Source organism: Podarcis cretensis, assembly GCF_951804945.1.
Source record: "Podarcis cretensis genome assembly, chromosome: 3".
Lineage (NCBI taxonomy): Eukaryota > Metazoa > Chordata > Lepidosauria > Squamata > Lacertidae > Podarcis > Podarcis cretensis.
In genome coordinates this window covers 29,429,314-29,445,355 of record NC_137172.1, presented here as the reverse complement: position 1 = coordinate 29,445,355, position 16,042 = coordinate 29,429,314, and the positions used below count along the sequence as shown (strand labels likewise).

General features: G+C 41.6%; 1 protein-coding gene and 1 long non-coding RNA gene across 5 annotated transcripts in view; one reads left to right on the top strand and one right to left on the bottom strand.

Moving 5' to 3' along the window:
- The window catches only part of LOC307212006, a 70,324-nt gene that overhangs the window by 3,384 nt on the left and 50,898 nt on the right, over nucleotides 1–16,042 (bottom strand). The gene's annotated exons all lie outside the window — the stretch shown is intronic.
- The window catches only part of GPATCH2 (G-patch domain containing 2), a 101,374-nt gene that overhangs the window by 71,873 nt on the left and 13,459 nt on the right, over nucleotides 1–16,042 (top strand). For all 4 annotated transcript variants that reach the window (XM_079968800.1, XM_079968797.1, XM_079968798.1 and 1 more), the window contains exon 9: nucleotides 12,641–12,723. In XM_079968800.1, the coding sequence (XP_079824926.1) occupies nucleotides 12,641–12,723 (83 nt within the window). The remainder of the gene's footprint in view (nucleotides 1–12,640; nucleotides 12,724–16,042) is intronic.

Here is a 16,042-nt window from a genome sequence, read left to right as displayed (position 1 = left end):
GACAAGGTACCTTTCCTCTTCTTGCAATGAAAAATAGGTTTGGCACGTGAAGCAGAGAGCAGTAAGCATGTCCAGGCAGCTCTCATTTTAGGAACAGTGTGTACTGTTTGGATCACTGCAGCCCAGTTGGTTTATATTGCTAGCAAGGAACTGATAAAGAACCAGTGTAGACATCAGATCTGCACGGGGTTGGTTTCAAGTTACCATTTTAAGTATTATGGTGTCCCCTAGCTAAAAGTTATCTGTCATTCCGAAAATGCTTCCCCTATTCCTAGTTTTGTAATATAGCACCTAACAAGGAATGCAGAAAGCTGTGGTCTAGTTAGATCCTTAGAATAAATTGTGTATTTTCTACCTTTCAATTGGAGCAGTTGTGGTGGCTGCCTCCGAGTTATTCTGTGAACAGAAATCCATTATGTGAATGGCAGTAGAAGGGCACAGTATATCATCCTATGGGCTGCACACATATAACATGTGGAAGACTGTCTATTTTTGCATCAGTAATTTTAGAATTATAGGATAATATAACTAGCCAATGCTGCATTTCAAGGAACTTGTTCTATATCAACCATCTCCAGTTTTAACCATTTTAATTTCCTTTCCATGTTTTTGCAGCTGTGAATAACAAATCTTCACTGCTGTCATGGTTTTATACCTTCTTTCCTTGATTCCCCCCCCTTTTTTGTTTTGTGTTTTTCACATTATTCTTGATTCAGGTGACCTAAATAGGTGAAACTATAATGTGGCAGAAGGAAAAAGAGAAATACATATCTTGTGATCTATTACCACTCTTTCTTTTCAAGATAGTCGTCTGCTTTTAAATTGTGTGTTCAAACCTTCATAATGGGTTTTAAAACTCAATTTAAAAGTAGACTGCTATCTTGAAAAGAAAGAGTAATAGGTCACAAGATATGCATATATTTTATAGGATCTATATAAAATAGAGCAACGTGAAATTTCACGAAGAGGCTGTTTTTAACCATCAGTGAATGCTAAGACTTTTTTGAAGACCAAAGTTAAAGTTAGAAGTGTTTAGGTACCTAAGTATTGAGACTTCAGAAACATTATCCTGGGACAAGCTCGAGTAGTTATTTTTATATACATTTCTTCCAATTTTTAAAAATCAAAACAAAAAAAATACTCAGCCATACTTGAATCACTGCATTTTCTTTTTAAAATAGAAGTTGTGGAGGGAACTCCCACTTGGTCATAGGATCAACAGTCCTCTCCTGTCCCCTTTTCATTATTCCACCATTTCCTAACAGGCAAAGCCATCTGGTGACTTCCTGAGAACAAATTCATGTTTAGCCTTAGAACTAATAAAACCTTAGTTCTGAGCGGAAAACAAATTCTAAGGAGCATTGTATTATGCAAAAATGGAAACAATTTCATTGCCAACGAGCCAAAATCAAATTTCATATGGCACATGTTTACCACACATACAGTGACATTTCAACCATGGTATCCTTCTGGGCTGCCTGCAAGGTTTGCAAAATGCTGTTCTACAATGGTTAGCCAGCCCCAGAAGACTGCTGGAAGATGGCTGTTCTGCCCCCACCCCTCTGGGGCCTTTTGTCTGTAGGATGCCACAAGCTTCCCCTGTGTACATCATGTACATCAGGGATGGGGAACCTGTTTCCCTACAAGGTATTGTCAGTCTGCAGCTCCCATCAGCTGCCCCCCCCCCCCCCCCGGATCTATATGAAAGATCTGCAAAAGGTTTTCCAGTGATTTAGGCTATGGTTATAGCCGCAGGCCCCATACACAGCTAATTTCTTTTCCCTCTTCCCCTTGTACACCCAGTAGGGAAGGGGGAACTCCTGAATAGTGAGGGCTGTGTTATATGAGGCTGTAATGGGAGAGGGAAATTGGTCTTAAGGAGCTTGCATCAGCAGGGGGAGGAAGGGAAGAGAGAGGTTGGTTGCATAAGCTAGCTTCCCTTGATGCAACCATTGGAAACATCCCAATAAGCAGATGAAACACTTCTTGTGTCTGTTATCAAAACCCTGGAAAGCAGTGGAAGTAATAGATCAGTGTCTTGTATCAGTTCAGCAGTGGATATAGGTGGGGGGCTGGGAGTGCTAAGCAAAGTAAAACTTAACCTGTACCAGATTAAGTGCTGTTAGTTAGAAATTCTGGAGGTTTTGGAGACTAACTCGGTACCTAACATGAATGGCATATGTAGCTTCAGGATTCACCTGGATATAATGCTGTCCCTGGATATCCAGATGACAGCAATTGCCAGGAGTGTCTTTTATCATTTTATCAGGAGTGTCTTTTATGATTTCCTGGTTGCCTGAAGACTGATTTCCCGAAAGAAAGAAGAGCTAGCATCAGTTTACCCTGGTTTAGTTACTTCCAGATTGGTTTTGCAGGGCTCTCTGTGAGCACTCTTTCTGTGACGGCTGCCTGTTAAAAAAAACCAAACAGAAACCTCAGAAATTTCAAGTAGCACTGACCAGACAGGTACTTCGTGTGCTAATCTTGTTTCAGCTGCATTGGTTAGCCATTCATTTGCAGTATCTATTTAAAGTGCTGGTTTGGCCCTTTAAAGTACTCATTATCTCAGGGATTATCCATTTCACATATCCTGTCCGAGGGTTACAATATATCAGAGGCACTGCTTGCTATGTTTTCATCTAGGGCTGTGATATAGATGAGAACAAGGGACAGAGCCTTCTCAGTGGTGGCACTGCAGGTGGAAATAGCTGGTTCCCTCATCTGTTAGACAAAATGAAAAGGCTTTTTTGCTTCAGCAGGTTTTCAGTGTTCAGTTCTGCTGCTGTTTTCAAATGGATTATATATTGGTTGCCGTGTTAGATTGTGGTTTGTTTGTTTTTTAATCTGTTGCTGTGTGCATGAAGTATGAATTGTCCCTGAATTTCCCCGGGTCATGGAAAGTTTCTCCCATAGCACTGAAGAGCAGTTGGAAGGGACCACAAGTTGGAAGGGACCACGAGGATCATCTCGTCCAACCCTCTGCAATGCAGGAAACTTTCACGCAACAAGAGACTTGAAACCATGACCGTGAGATGAAGAGTCTTCTGCTCTACTGACTGAGCTATCCCTCTTTTTCAAGAACATTTTTAAAAAGAAGATGAAACTTAGATTTTCTGAGGGCTTTCAGAATCTATCTCATTTCATACCAGTAGCTACTGTCCAACCACAGATCCACATCACCCATGCTGATAGCAGCAACAGCAGCAGTTTTCACGAACATAAGGCCTGTGCCAACTCCTGAGACCTTAATTCCTTCATTTTGGTTCCTAGACAAAGCTAACGTTTTGTATTGAGGCCTTAGAACCAACACATGATGGTCCCTGACCTTTCTTGTTCCCTAATTTACAGAGATGCTTTAGAAGATGCATTGACGAAAACACTAGGGGCTGCTGCTGAGCTGTGTGAACCATAGACTTGAATGCTGGCAGAACAACAGCCATCAAGTTCAAACTAGAGCAGAGCCTGCTTGCACCACATTCAGACATGGCTGCTGATGAAATGTACAGCAGGGACTCCCAAACACTTACCCATCTTGGCTTCCTGGAGAACCCTCATTTAATAAAGGAGAGAGTCCTTTATTAACGGACTGTGGAGGAGGCGGAATTTCCACAGGTGCAGCACCTCAAAATCTTCACTTGCCAAAATTCCGAGAATTGCTTGTTGTTCACAAGCTATTTACCATAATAAGCAATATTACCACTATATTAACAGATCCTCGGAGCATGTGAGAGGAGTTGACTCTCATCTTAATCTTCTGCTTGTGCATTTCCAGAGGTTTTCTGGTTGGTCGTTTAAAAACAGAAGGGTGAGCTAGGTTTATCTCCCTTCGCACGACTTAAGAAAGCACAAGTTGCTACACCTTCCTAATTTTACAGAGTGTCTTTTGTGAAAGTGCTAAAGGGGTAGCAATATAAGCGCGATCTAAACACAGGGAAACAGTGGAGGTGTAGGGAAGAGAATGGAGAGCAAGGCACTGCTTAACCTGCCTTTTTGTTCTGTTAAGATTTAACGGCTTGGAATTAATGAAAATGAAACAGCATCTTTAGTAATGCAAACTGCTACTAAGATGTATTATACCGTTAGCAAGAGTTTCGCTTCCATTGTAAGGTACTTTGTATTGAATGCTATTATTTGAGTTTCATAATGTAGACATAATTATGTAATACCAAGGGCCTATTAACACATTTGTCAAATCCCCGCCCCCCCCAAAAAAAACAAGTACAGTGGGCATGGAATTATGTGCCCCTCCCATGCTCAGTTATTATCAGTGGTGAATGTGGGTGCAAATTGTTATCCCCCATAAAGTTAGTATTAAATAGTGAGCATACATACTGATTTATGTAAGACATCTATACACCATGTATAAATTCTCCCATGGCAACTTTACAAAATTAGACACACCATCAGTCTGCGATTCCAAATGCAATTCTACATATTTTATGCCCCTTGCAGGGATTCAGGGAGGCTGCACATTTAGTATACTTGCAGTGCAGTCCTAGACTTGCCTGTGCTGAAGTTCCCTTCAGTTCAACGTACAGTAATTGCCCGTCATAAATGTTGCAACTTGTGGCCATCCTTTAAAATGCCTAAAGGGATTTTTGTGCTCTGAATTAGTAGCATTATAGCACCTTATAAAACGAAATAAATCCCTCACTTACCAAAATGCTCTTCTGTCATTCTTCAGATGAAAAGAACTTAACTCTAGCCACTTTACATTATCCTTCTGAGACCACCTCAGACTCGCTCTTTTCCAAGCCTATGTATGACCTAACGGCATCCAAAAGGCATAAACCAAAGGGTTCTACAGCCATCTGCAGGAGCTCACTGATACTGTATCTGTATTCTGTGACTGTTTCTACAGAATTTCATGATTTTAATTGGGTTAAAGGCTTGTTAACAGCAGCCTAAAACTGAAGTACAGAATGAAATCAGCTCACGGCTTGAAAGAATGAAATAAAAGAGAGTGTTTAAACAGGTTTAGAAAGATGCAATGCAGTGAAAGCTTTCTGAATCAGTGGCACATGTATTCTTTTTCCACAGATGAGCTAACCATTGTTCCATTCAGAAATAGTTCCTTCTGAAATTCAGGTTATGTTAGGGAGTCTATATGCTGGAGGAAAAAGGCTTCTGAGGCTTTGAATTCCAAACCAGGGCAGCGCTCTGCAGGTGTGGTTTTTCCCTATGATGAAACAAGCTGCACCTGTGGAACTTCAATGAAGTCATAAAGGGAACTAATCTTCCATTTGCCGTTTTTAATAAGCATATTCTACCTAGGTGAAGTGTAAAAGGAATAAACAACCTTAGGTATAAATTGTTCAAAAAGACGCTGTCTTTCTCAATGGATTTAAAAGAAACCTTGCATTGGCTTCAACTTGAAGTATTTAGTTACTAGAGAACATATAAATAGGGAAGTGGTTTTGTGCACTAAAGCTATCCAGCATTAAGATTTAATTCTTTTTCCACCGGTAGCTGCATGTCTAGTGATAGTGTATCACTGGAAATCCCAAGTGGAGCTGCCCCTTGAGACATGGTTCAATAATATTTCGGATATCTAGTTCAGAACAACTAACTGGGTTTAGAAGAGTTGCAAATGCGGTTGTAAAGGAAAATACCATTGATGAAACCTGCTCTCCTTTTTTCATACCTAAGGGGAAAAGAAAGTAAAGCAGAGAAGCTAGTAAAATATGGGCTGGACAAAGTTACTGTTAGGTGGATTTGTAACTGGTTGACTGACTGAACCCAAAGAGTGCTCACTAATAGTTCCTCGTCATCCTGGAAAAAAGTGATAAGTGGGGTGCCACAGGGTTCTGTCCTGTGCCTGTTGTTGTTCACTGTCTTTATAAACAACTTGGATGAAGGAATTGAGGAGATGCTCATCAAATTTAAAGATGACACCAAGCTGGGAGGGCAGCTAATGCCACAAGGGACAGAATTCAGTATGACCTTAACAGATTGGAGAACAGGGCCAAATGTAAGGTTCTGCACTTAGGCAGGAAGAACCAGCTGCACAAATATAAGAGGAGGGACACCTGGCCTGACAGTAGCATATGTGAAGAGGATCTAGGGGTCTTAGTAGACTACAAGCTTAACATGGGTACACAGTGTGATTCATCAGCTAAACAGTTAATACTGTTAGTCTGCATCAACAGAAGTCTAGTGTCCAGATCAAGGGTAGTAATAGAACCACTCTATTCTGCCTTGGTCAGACCACACTTGGTATACTGTGTCCAGTTCTTGGCTCCACAATTTAAGATGAATATTGACAAGCTGCAATGTGTGCAGAGGAGGGTGACCAACCCAAACCAATGGATTCAAGTTGCAAGAAAGGGGTTTGCGACTAAACACCATGAAGAACTTTCTGATGATAAGAGGTTTTTGACAGTGGAGCAGACTCCCATGAAATGGTCGACTCTCCTTCCTTGGAGGTTTTTACACAGAGGTTGGGTGGCCATCTGCCATGGAAGTTTAGGTACCCCTGCCCGTACGGGCCAGTCGTGACCAACTCTGGGGTTGCGCGCCCATCTTGCTTAAGAGGCCGGGGGCCAGCGCTGTCCGAAGACACTTCCGGGTCACATGGCCAGCGTGACGAAGCTGCTCTGGCGAGCCTGCACCAGCGCAGCACACGGAAACGCTGTTTACCTTCCCACTATAAAGCGGTACCTATTTATCTACTTGCACTTAAGGGTGCTTTCGAACTGCTAGGTGGGCAGCAGCTGGGACCGAACGACGGGAGCTCACCCCGCCGCGGGGATTCGAACCGCTGACCATACGATCGGCAAGTCCTAGGCGCTGAGGTTTTACCCACAGCGCCCCCCGCGTCCCGCACCCATGGAAGTTTAGGTTGAGATTATTTCATTGCAGGGGGTTGGACTGGATGTTCCTCAGGGTCCCTTCCAACTCTACAGCTCTATAATTTTTTGACCCTGAAAAGGGTCTGTCTTTCACTTAACAGAGTATTTTCTTAATCTTTTAGGGCACAATGATGGCAACAGTTGTATGGTTAAGTTACAGGAAATATTAATTTGCCATGCAACATAATAAGGTGTGAAATTAAATTGTAAGGGACGGAGAACTTCAACAGAGGGAAGAAAGCAAGGGAAATGTTGCCATCAAATAGCAGCTGCTGTATATTGGTAAATCTGCTTTAAAAATTGCCTGATGACATGGTAATAGCTGTTAATGGCAATAATACATTTCCATTTATATCATCATCAAATTCTTTCCTCCAGCCCCCCGCTGCTGCCGCCTTCCCAGTGTCTCAAAATAGACTCTCTTATTCCTCCAGTTCTTGTAATTACTTGCATCAAGAAAAGACATGCTTAAATATTGTATACAAAAGAGAGAGAAAATTAAGAATTGGCCACAGTTTCCCCCGTCTTCTGTTGTTTGTTCTTTTAATGTCAGAAGGCATGACAATAACAAATATATATTTGGCCTACTAGTGTAAGTTCACACTAGTCTGGCTTTTCCAGCCCTTTATTTCCTTCTGCCACAACTTTGCCACTGCTGTGACACTTGCAGGCCCGCTCCACTGTTGTGCAGCTGATGCCCTGTCCAGGCTTATATCTTTCTTCGTGACAGTGAGTGTTCTTGCCAAATGCCAGGGACCATAGTCACATCTGTTTGTCTCCCAAGCTCGTCTGAGGCTGCCTGGGAACACTTTTTATCCAGGGGGCAGCTTTAACTAGGCCTAATACTCTGGAAAGCCCTGTTTGTAAATGCATACAATGAGGCGACAAGTTTCTGTTGTCTTTCCTTTAAAATTATTCCCTTTGACACGGCTTGCTCGAGTCCCTGTCACCAGCACGTCAGCAGCCAAGTTTTCAGGCAAGGTGGTCTTAACAATTCCTATCGCCCCTGCCATAGAGCATGCCTAGCTTCCTGCCAAAACGCTATTTATAAATGATAGCTCCTAGCAAGCTATGGATAAGTGGAGAAGAATCAGGGGAATTAGCTATTTGCAATCTTCCAAGTCTGCAGCTAAGGAACGTCCAAGGCAGGGCAGCTCAGTCTCTTCCGTTTTGCCTTGTTCTTCTGCTTGGAAATTGAAACATTTATTAAATAAATCAAGAGAAACAGAAATACTTAATTTTGCTTAGCTTCTTTCCCAATATTTAAGTATTTTAAGCATTTACCTTGCTTTTCCACCAATAAGGGTCCCATAGCAGCTTTCATGAGGACATCAGCATATCATTTAACTGGTAACAAATAAGTTTTTTAAAGAGGCAGCAGTGATGACCGCGTAGGAAGCAGCCTTATGCTTCATAGTCAGGCTATAGGCCTGTCTAGCCCAGTATTGTTGAAACTGACTGGTGGCAGATCTCCAGGATTCCAGGCAGGGACAGATGTAAAGTTCTACACTTAGGAATAATTAGATGCACAAATATAAGACATGTGGCTTGAGAGCTGTACATATAAAAAGGCTCTAGGTGTTTTTAGTAGACCACATGCTTAACACAAGGTATAGCTCAGTTGGTAGAGCATGAGACTTTTCATCTCAGCGTCATGGGTTTGAACCCCATGTTAGGTGAAAGATTTCTGCATGGCAGGGGGTTGGACTTAGAAGTCGATCCCCGTGGTCCCTTCCAATTCTACAATTCCATGATTCTATGAGTCAACAGTGTGATGCAGCAGCAAAAAGGTGAATGCATTTCCAGGCCGCATCAACAGAAGTATAGTGTCCAGATCTATGCTGCCTTGGTCAGACCACAACAGGAGTACTGGGTGGGAATCACAGTTTGTGGGCACCAGGATATTGGCAAGCCGAAACATGTGCAGAGGGAGGTGACCAAGGTGATATAGGGTCTGGAAACCAAGTCTTAAGAGGAACTGTTGAGGGAGTTGAGTATGTTTAGCATGGAGAAGGGAAAACTTAGAGGTGATACAATAGCCATCTTCAGATATTTTAAGGGTTGTCACATGGATGATGGAGCAAGCTTGTTTTCTTTTGCTCCGGAGGGTAGGACCCAAAGCAGTGGATGCAAATTGCAGGATCTTGACTAAATATTACGGATAATTTGAGATGGTACAGGCTGTTTGACAGTAGAACAGACTGCCTTGGGGAATGGTGCTCTCCGCCATTGGAGGTTTTTAAACAGATTGCATTGCCATCTATCAGGGATTCCTGAGAAATGTGATTCCTGCATTGTAGGGGGTTGTATTAGATTTCCCTTGGAGGTCTCTTCCAGCTCTACAGTTCTATGCTTCTATCATAATTTTAATGTTTTTATTTTATAGTTTAGTAGACTGTTTAGAGGCTTTTTACAATCAAGTGGTATACAAATTTTGTTAAATAAATAAAATAATGCAGCTTGAAAATGAAACAGTCTATGTCATAGAATTCATTAGACTCTGATCCACTGCATATGTGAATGGGCTCACCCTTCTGCTTTCCATCTCATGTTGAGATCTTCCAATTCAGAGGCAGTGCCTCACAGTGTGCATAACAAGTTCATTTTCCCACAATTTTTGCTATGCATGAAAAAGTAGAACTGCTAATCGTTTTATTCATCCACTTTTCAAGATGTGTTAAATGCAGCTACTCTGAACTTGACCAAATCTGATTATCTTGTTTTGAGAGCATATGGGATATATTTTTTATAATAGTGATTGCTTTTTAATTCTTTATAATAATGCTTGTTTTCAGAATGTTGATAAAACTTAAGTTTTTTCCCTCAGAATAGTAGCAAGCAAACAAACAAACAAACAAACCTTTCACCTTGGCTAGTGATCAAATTGTTGAGCTTTGCAAAGACAAATGATTCATTTACGCTGAAGAAACACAGCTGCCTTTCAGACATTCATTGATTTTAAATTAAAAAGTAACTGCTATGTTCTACACAAAGGGTGACAACAATAACAAAGTAGTCCTTACTTAGTGTTATTTGTTGCAACTCCATTGCGTGTGCCACAGAAGAAGCGGGAAGGGGGGGGATCCAAGTTCCATAATCTAACTGATCAATAATCTAGATATCTCAATGCAGTGTAACAGATAATCAATGTGAGCAGAATTACTCAAGCACAGCTAGCTGTTATTCCTGGAGCTAGGGTCTCCAGGTTCAATTGGCTGACTTTATTAATTTTTATCTTTCATCCTGCTTGAATTCTTGTTTCCCTCCTTTCCATTGCTTCTCAGCCTCCCTTCATTATAACAGCCCTGACAAACACTGCAATCTATTATAGAACGAGCTGTGCCCCAAAGTCCCTTGCTGCCAGTGACCCTGCAATAATATTATGAACAGAGGAGAGGGAGGCTTAATGTTTCTTTGTGTAAGTTATATTAGATTTCATATATTCTTCATCTACTGGTCCACAGTCACTTTTGGACCAACTTGAGACATCTACAAGGTCCAATTTTTAAAGCTCGGCCTAATTTATATTTCAGTTTAGACATCTTCAGATTGTGACTTGTGATAGAAGACAGCTGGCTTGTTATTAAGGAAACACTGTGGTCCCCAGTCCAAACAGTTGTATGGTGACTCTATGAGCAGACACGATACCCGACTCTCTTGTTCGGGAAACAGACGCAAACACACAGTGGCCCCTCCCTTCTTGTTCATGTAGAGGAGAGGAAGAATCTTTCCACTGCCTTCACCTTCACGTGTACTGTCCTGTGTCTCCCTCCCTCTTCAGCCTGTTTAATGACAAATTAGCAAATTCATGCCCCCGCCCTGCACAAACCCAGTTCATAGCAAGTTGCAAGCATCATGAATTAGAGCAAGGCATGCATGCCTTTTACACGTGTGTACACTTCAGGTACCTTTTTGTGTGTGCTAAATTTGAGAGGGGCTTTTCAGATGTTAGGCATTTCCATAGACCTCAGGTTTCCTCCAGGTTTGCTGATACCTTTCTCTTGTACTAGGCTTCATAAAGCAAACACACACACACACACACACACACACACTATAGATTGAATATAGAAGGCATGATACAACCAAAGTCATTGTAATTATCTTCAGCTTGGGAGTTAGCAAAAGCTGCATTCCTGCACTTCCAAATTTCTGCCAAAGATTCAGAGAGAATGTAAGAAACAAACATCAGAAACTTCTTCTCCTTCTTGCTATCTGTTAATGAAGTCAGGTGTAAACTGCCTGCCTAATGTTTGCTAGGGAAAGTGTTAATTTGGGGGGGTATTTTGCTTTTGAGTTCTTTGGCTGCAACTTTTTTTTGTTTTTTGTCTCTGAAAAAAAGGAAATAAAGAAATGAATCTCTTGGTTAAGTTCTGAACTGTGGTGATTCTCATAGCCTTGTCTTATCTGAAGTTAATGTCTTTGTCCTTTCAGCCAAATGACTGAGTACTATAACCCTAGGAGTCAGAAATAGAAGTGTACACTGTATCCCAGATAGATCTCTGAATTGGAACATAGTTGTTTAGTTTCCTTACCACCCAATAATCCAGTACGTGGCAGGACTACCTTGTTGTACTTTGTGATAGGGAGGATTTAGTCCCACTGGTAAAGCTGGAGTAATTAGACCCCCCTCTAATCAAGGTTTATCCATGATCTCTGGGGTGCCAAGGTAAGAAGAGGAGTCAAAACCTCTCAGAACGATGTCAGTCAGAAGAGGTTTATAAAGTTATGAACAATGTGGAAACCGGATTATGAAAAAATCCCCCCCTCTTCTTCAGTTCCAGAACTCTGGATCATTCAATGAAATGGAAGTATTTTCAGGACAGGCAAATAAAAGTGCTCCACATAATGCATGATTAATACTGATTTTTTAATTAGAAGATGTGATAAGTTGTGATCAACAATTGTGTTTCTCATTTTAAATTAAAAAAGACATTAAAGAGAAGATTTTGCAATGTATATATGTTACACATTACAGGTTTTGTTGAATTTGATCAATGCCATTTTATTATAAAGCCAACAGAATGTTCTATTTAAAAATAATGTTTTGTTTCCCACTTGTTTATCACCTATGAAAAGATACTTGTTAACTGATTTTTTAAATATATATATATGTTATTCTGCGGCAGATATTAGTAGACAACTGATAGTCAATAATATTGTGATCATTTAAGTATACTTACCTATTGCTTTGTCAGTAGCATCAGTATTCATTTTATGTTGACTCATAAAGATTGTCAGTTTTGAAAACCTGAAAGTATTTCTTTTAGAATTTATTTATTCCAGCAGTGATTTAGATTGTTTCTAAATACTGACTGCTTGTCAATAAACACAATTCATTTTCAGGATGTGGAACCTGCAACAAAATATTGCAGTGTGGAGTATTTCTGATCTGAATTCTAGACATAACATTCCTTTCTCTATCCCAACCAGTTTTTAAATTTATTTTTATTTTTTTGCCCAGTAGTATTCTGTGCCAAGTGAGCATGCTCAGTCCTCACTCTTAGATTCCCCCCCCCCAAAAAAAATGTTTTGTATTTCTGCAATCTTTGGGCTTTCTCCAAGTCTTTTTGATGCCTCCCTCTAGTGTATGGCCAATGCCCTTTTGGCTACATAAGTAACATCACTCTAAGCACTAGAAATACAAATAGTATCTGAAAGATTCCAACGTGTAGCTCTATATTTATTTAAACTATTTTGACTAGGATGCAGATTCTGTGATACACATTCTTCTGTAGAGTTGTTGTTTTTCCTACCAGTCATTAATACATCTCTCTGGTAATTGCTTACAGACAGACAAGTGTGCATTTGGGATCCTTATGTATGGGTGATATCAAACGAAGGAGAAAAGCCGCGCCACTGCCAGGACCCACCGGTAAGCAGATTCACCATGATGACACATCCAGATGTCTTAAGTCTGCAAAACAGCATGGAGGGCAGGAGAGAACCCAGAAACTGGTTGGGGATTACCTGCACAAAACTGGGCTTGGGGTGGTTTGACAAAGGAGCATTTTCAGGCAGCAATCCTAAACCCACTTACTAGGGAGTAAGTGCCACTGGCTTCAGTTGATTTGCATCTGACTGCATGGGATTACAGCCCAAGAGCATTTGTAGAAAAGAGCTGTTGCAACTTGACACTTAAAAGAGCAAAGGGCTGGTGCAGCTCATCCCTTTCCTCTCATTGATTGGCCCTGATCTGTTTGTCACTGCCTGGTTTATTCATATGGGAAAAGACGACCTTACTGACATCAACAGAAGCATCCCTCCCATTGCAAACAGCAAGCATGGGATGGCCCAGTTCAGAGAAGAACCACAGTCAAAGCAGCCCAATCAGAACCTAGCCTCACATTTACTGCAGCAGCCCTTCACTCTTCAGCAGTATATTGTCTGGATTAATTTAGATGACCAGTTTTTCTCCGACTACATGTATTGCCTTTTTCATTTACTATGTTGTTAGTGGAACTTGTTTGTTTAAATAAGTTCAGTGGAGAACAGACTCCACAGCTAATGCATGGAGTGGTTTTCACAGAGCACTAACTGACCTCCTTTGTGCACTGAACCTTCTCTTTACCCCATTCCCTCTTGACAAACTAGTCTTGCACAATTACCAAAACAGCACATGGTGACTGGAAAAATCAGCACGTGTTGTGGAAAAGGTATCTAAATCCATCTTCTGTGTCGCTGAGATCGTAAGCCTTCTGTTGGAGCCCATGCCAAGTAGGAGTTCTGTATTCTGCTTTGTATTGTTTGCTAAGTGTTTAATATCAGTACTGAGCACACTATTTAAAATCCGCATGTTGCATACGAAAGAGGCTACATTTTCCTAAAACAATTATGAGAATATTTCAGAAGGCACCCTGTATCTACAGTGTACAGTGGTGCCCCGCAAGATGAACGCCTCGCAAGACGGAAAACCCGCTAGACGAAAGGGTTTTCCGTTTTGGAGGCGCTTCGCAAAACGAATTTCCCTATGGGCTTGCTTCGCAAGACGAAAATGTCTTGCCAGTTCCTGCGGGGTTTTTCCCCTCCCCCCCCCTTTTCCTAAGCCGCTAAGCTGCTTATCAGCTGATCCGCTGATAAGCCGCTTAACAGCTGATCGCTAAAAGCCGCTAAACCGCTAATAGCACTAATCCGCTAAGCTGTCAATGGGCGTGCTTCGCAAGACGAAAAAACCGCTATACGAAGAGCCTCACGGAACGGATTAATTTCGTCTTGCGAGGCACCACTGTACATGAGAAGTGATAAAATCAACTTGTGTTAATTGTCTTTTTCTGTATGTGCTTGAATGTCGCCGTACTGCACACTTGTCAGCAAGGAAATATAATTTATGGGTTGCCTCCTGCTAATGGAAGCACCCTTTGAGCATGGATCCACTCAGGTGATGCGCCCAGTAGCAGGAGGAAGCAATGCTTGCCAGTTACCCTCTACCTCTGCAGCCCCAGTGCCACTTCCCACACTATTTGGGCGGGTTGTAGGACCCCCTGAAACAATGTGGGAGATGGCTCTGGGATTGCATGGGGATCAAGGAATTGCCCAAATGCCTTTCATGGTCAGAAGAAGTCTTATGTTCCTAGAAGGTAAATCCTGCTCCAATCCATTTTGCTGGCATGTATAAAGTGTGCACACACAAACGTAGTTCTTGCATTCTGAACTGGCCTGTGGAGCTCTTCCGTAAAGTTATCTAACTTTGGCATTTCAATGGAATGGCTTTTGATTTTCATGGTGTTTCAGACCAAGTGACAGACCAAGAGAACTGTCTGAAAAATATTGCTAAAGCACCTTAGTGGCAGTAATATGGAAACAGAGTGTGTCTAGGTCAAGTCCTAAGACTCTGAACATATGTGTAGTGAGTAGGAAAATGCTTAATGGCTGAGGAGAGGATAATATAATTATTTCTACAAGGTAATTTTATCTTCACAACTTGCAAGTGACAGAAGGAAGTCATTTTGTAAAGTATATGTACATATAAAGCATCATAAAATTAACTTTAGTGTACCTTTTCATCCCAGGCTTCCAACCTATTCAGTATTTTATTCTGTTACTGAAATCTGGCACACTTGCTTAACTTTCTGGTGGTGGCAGTAGTGTAAAAAGCCCTCTGTTTTCTACAAAAACAATTTGATCCCCACCCCACCCCGCAAGCCATAATTTTACAATGTTTAAGTGACTGGATGTGGTTTTCTTAAAAAAGAAAAAAGAAAAGAAAAGAAAGGCTGAGAAGGGATTTCAAGATTCTTACAGCGCTACTGCTCTATAAGGGCCAACTTATGGAATAAAAACAGAGAAAAGTGCCTCTCAATAACTACAGCGGAGGCTCCACACATTAGGGATTAGCAAAGCAGTTAAGAGGATAAACGGTGAGCCCTGGATGCCCCCCATTCAAATCTCAGCTCAGCCATGAACTCCAGCAAGCCTTGCCTCTCACCCCCCCCATTTCCCTGTAATATGGAGGCAGAAACAGTGGGCTAGCACTACTGCAGCTACCTCAGCATACTCCCCTTGCAGCGCACGCGATAGCCATCCGGCTTTGCCTCCTGCCAAATAAATCCATCCTGTGAAAGGTGGCAGAAGTAGGAGATGCTTGTACCAAACTCTGTGGCCTGGGTGGGCCTAAAGGCCTGCAAATGGCCACATCCAGGTTGGGGTAAAGTCAAGGGCCCTGCTGTCCTGAGGGTCACAGTACAGGTGCTTTTATATGTTGCCTTTGCGCTGGTAGAAGGCAACTGCTAAAGCAACAGTGCCATGGAACCATTCTTGAAGCGACAAGGCTGTAAAAAGTGCCAGGATCTATGGGCCTGATTTTGTTAAGTGCTCCAGTTTCTAGAAAATGAGTGTTGTGGCTCAGGTCAGCCTGGAAACAATTGCCCCTCTATGTGGAATTCCCTCCCAACAGCAGTGTATCTGGTACCTTGTGTAGCTTTTGTCATACACCGAAGACACACTTCTTTGACACCTAAGATACAGAGTTTAGGACCCACCCAATTCACTTAACTGTAATTTAACTTTTTAATATTGTATTTTTAAATGGCCATAACTCTCCTTTTCACCCTCATGGTGAAGGGCAGGTAAAAAATATAATTGATGTTTATGATAATAGAGGACTGAATTGATAAGGGGGGAAACACACTCTTCATCTGCTTAGGGAAACTTCCCTCTACGTTTGCTTTGAGGATGTTTGAGGATTGAGAGCTGGT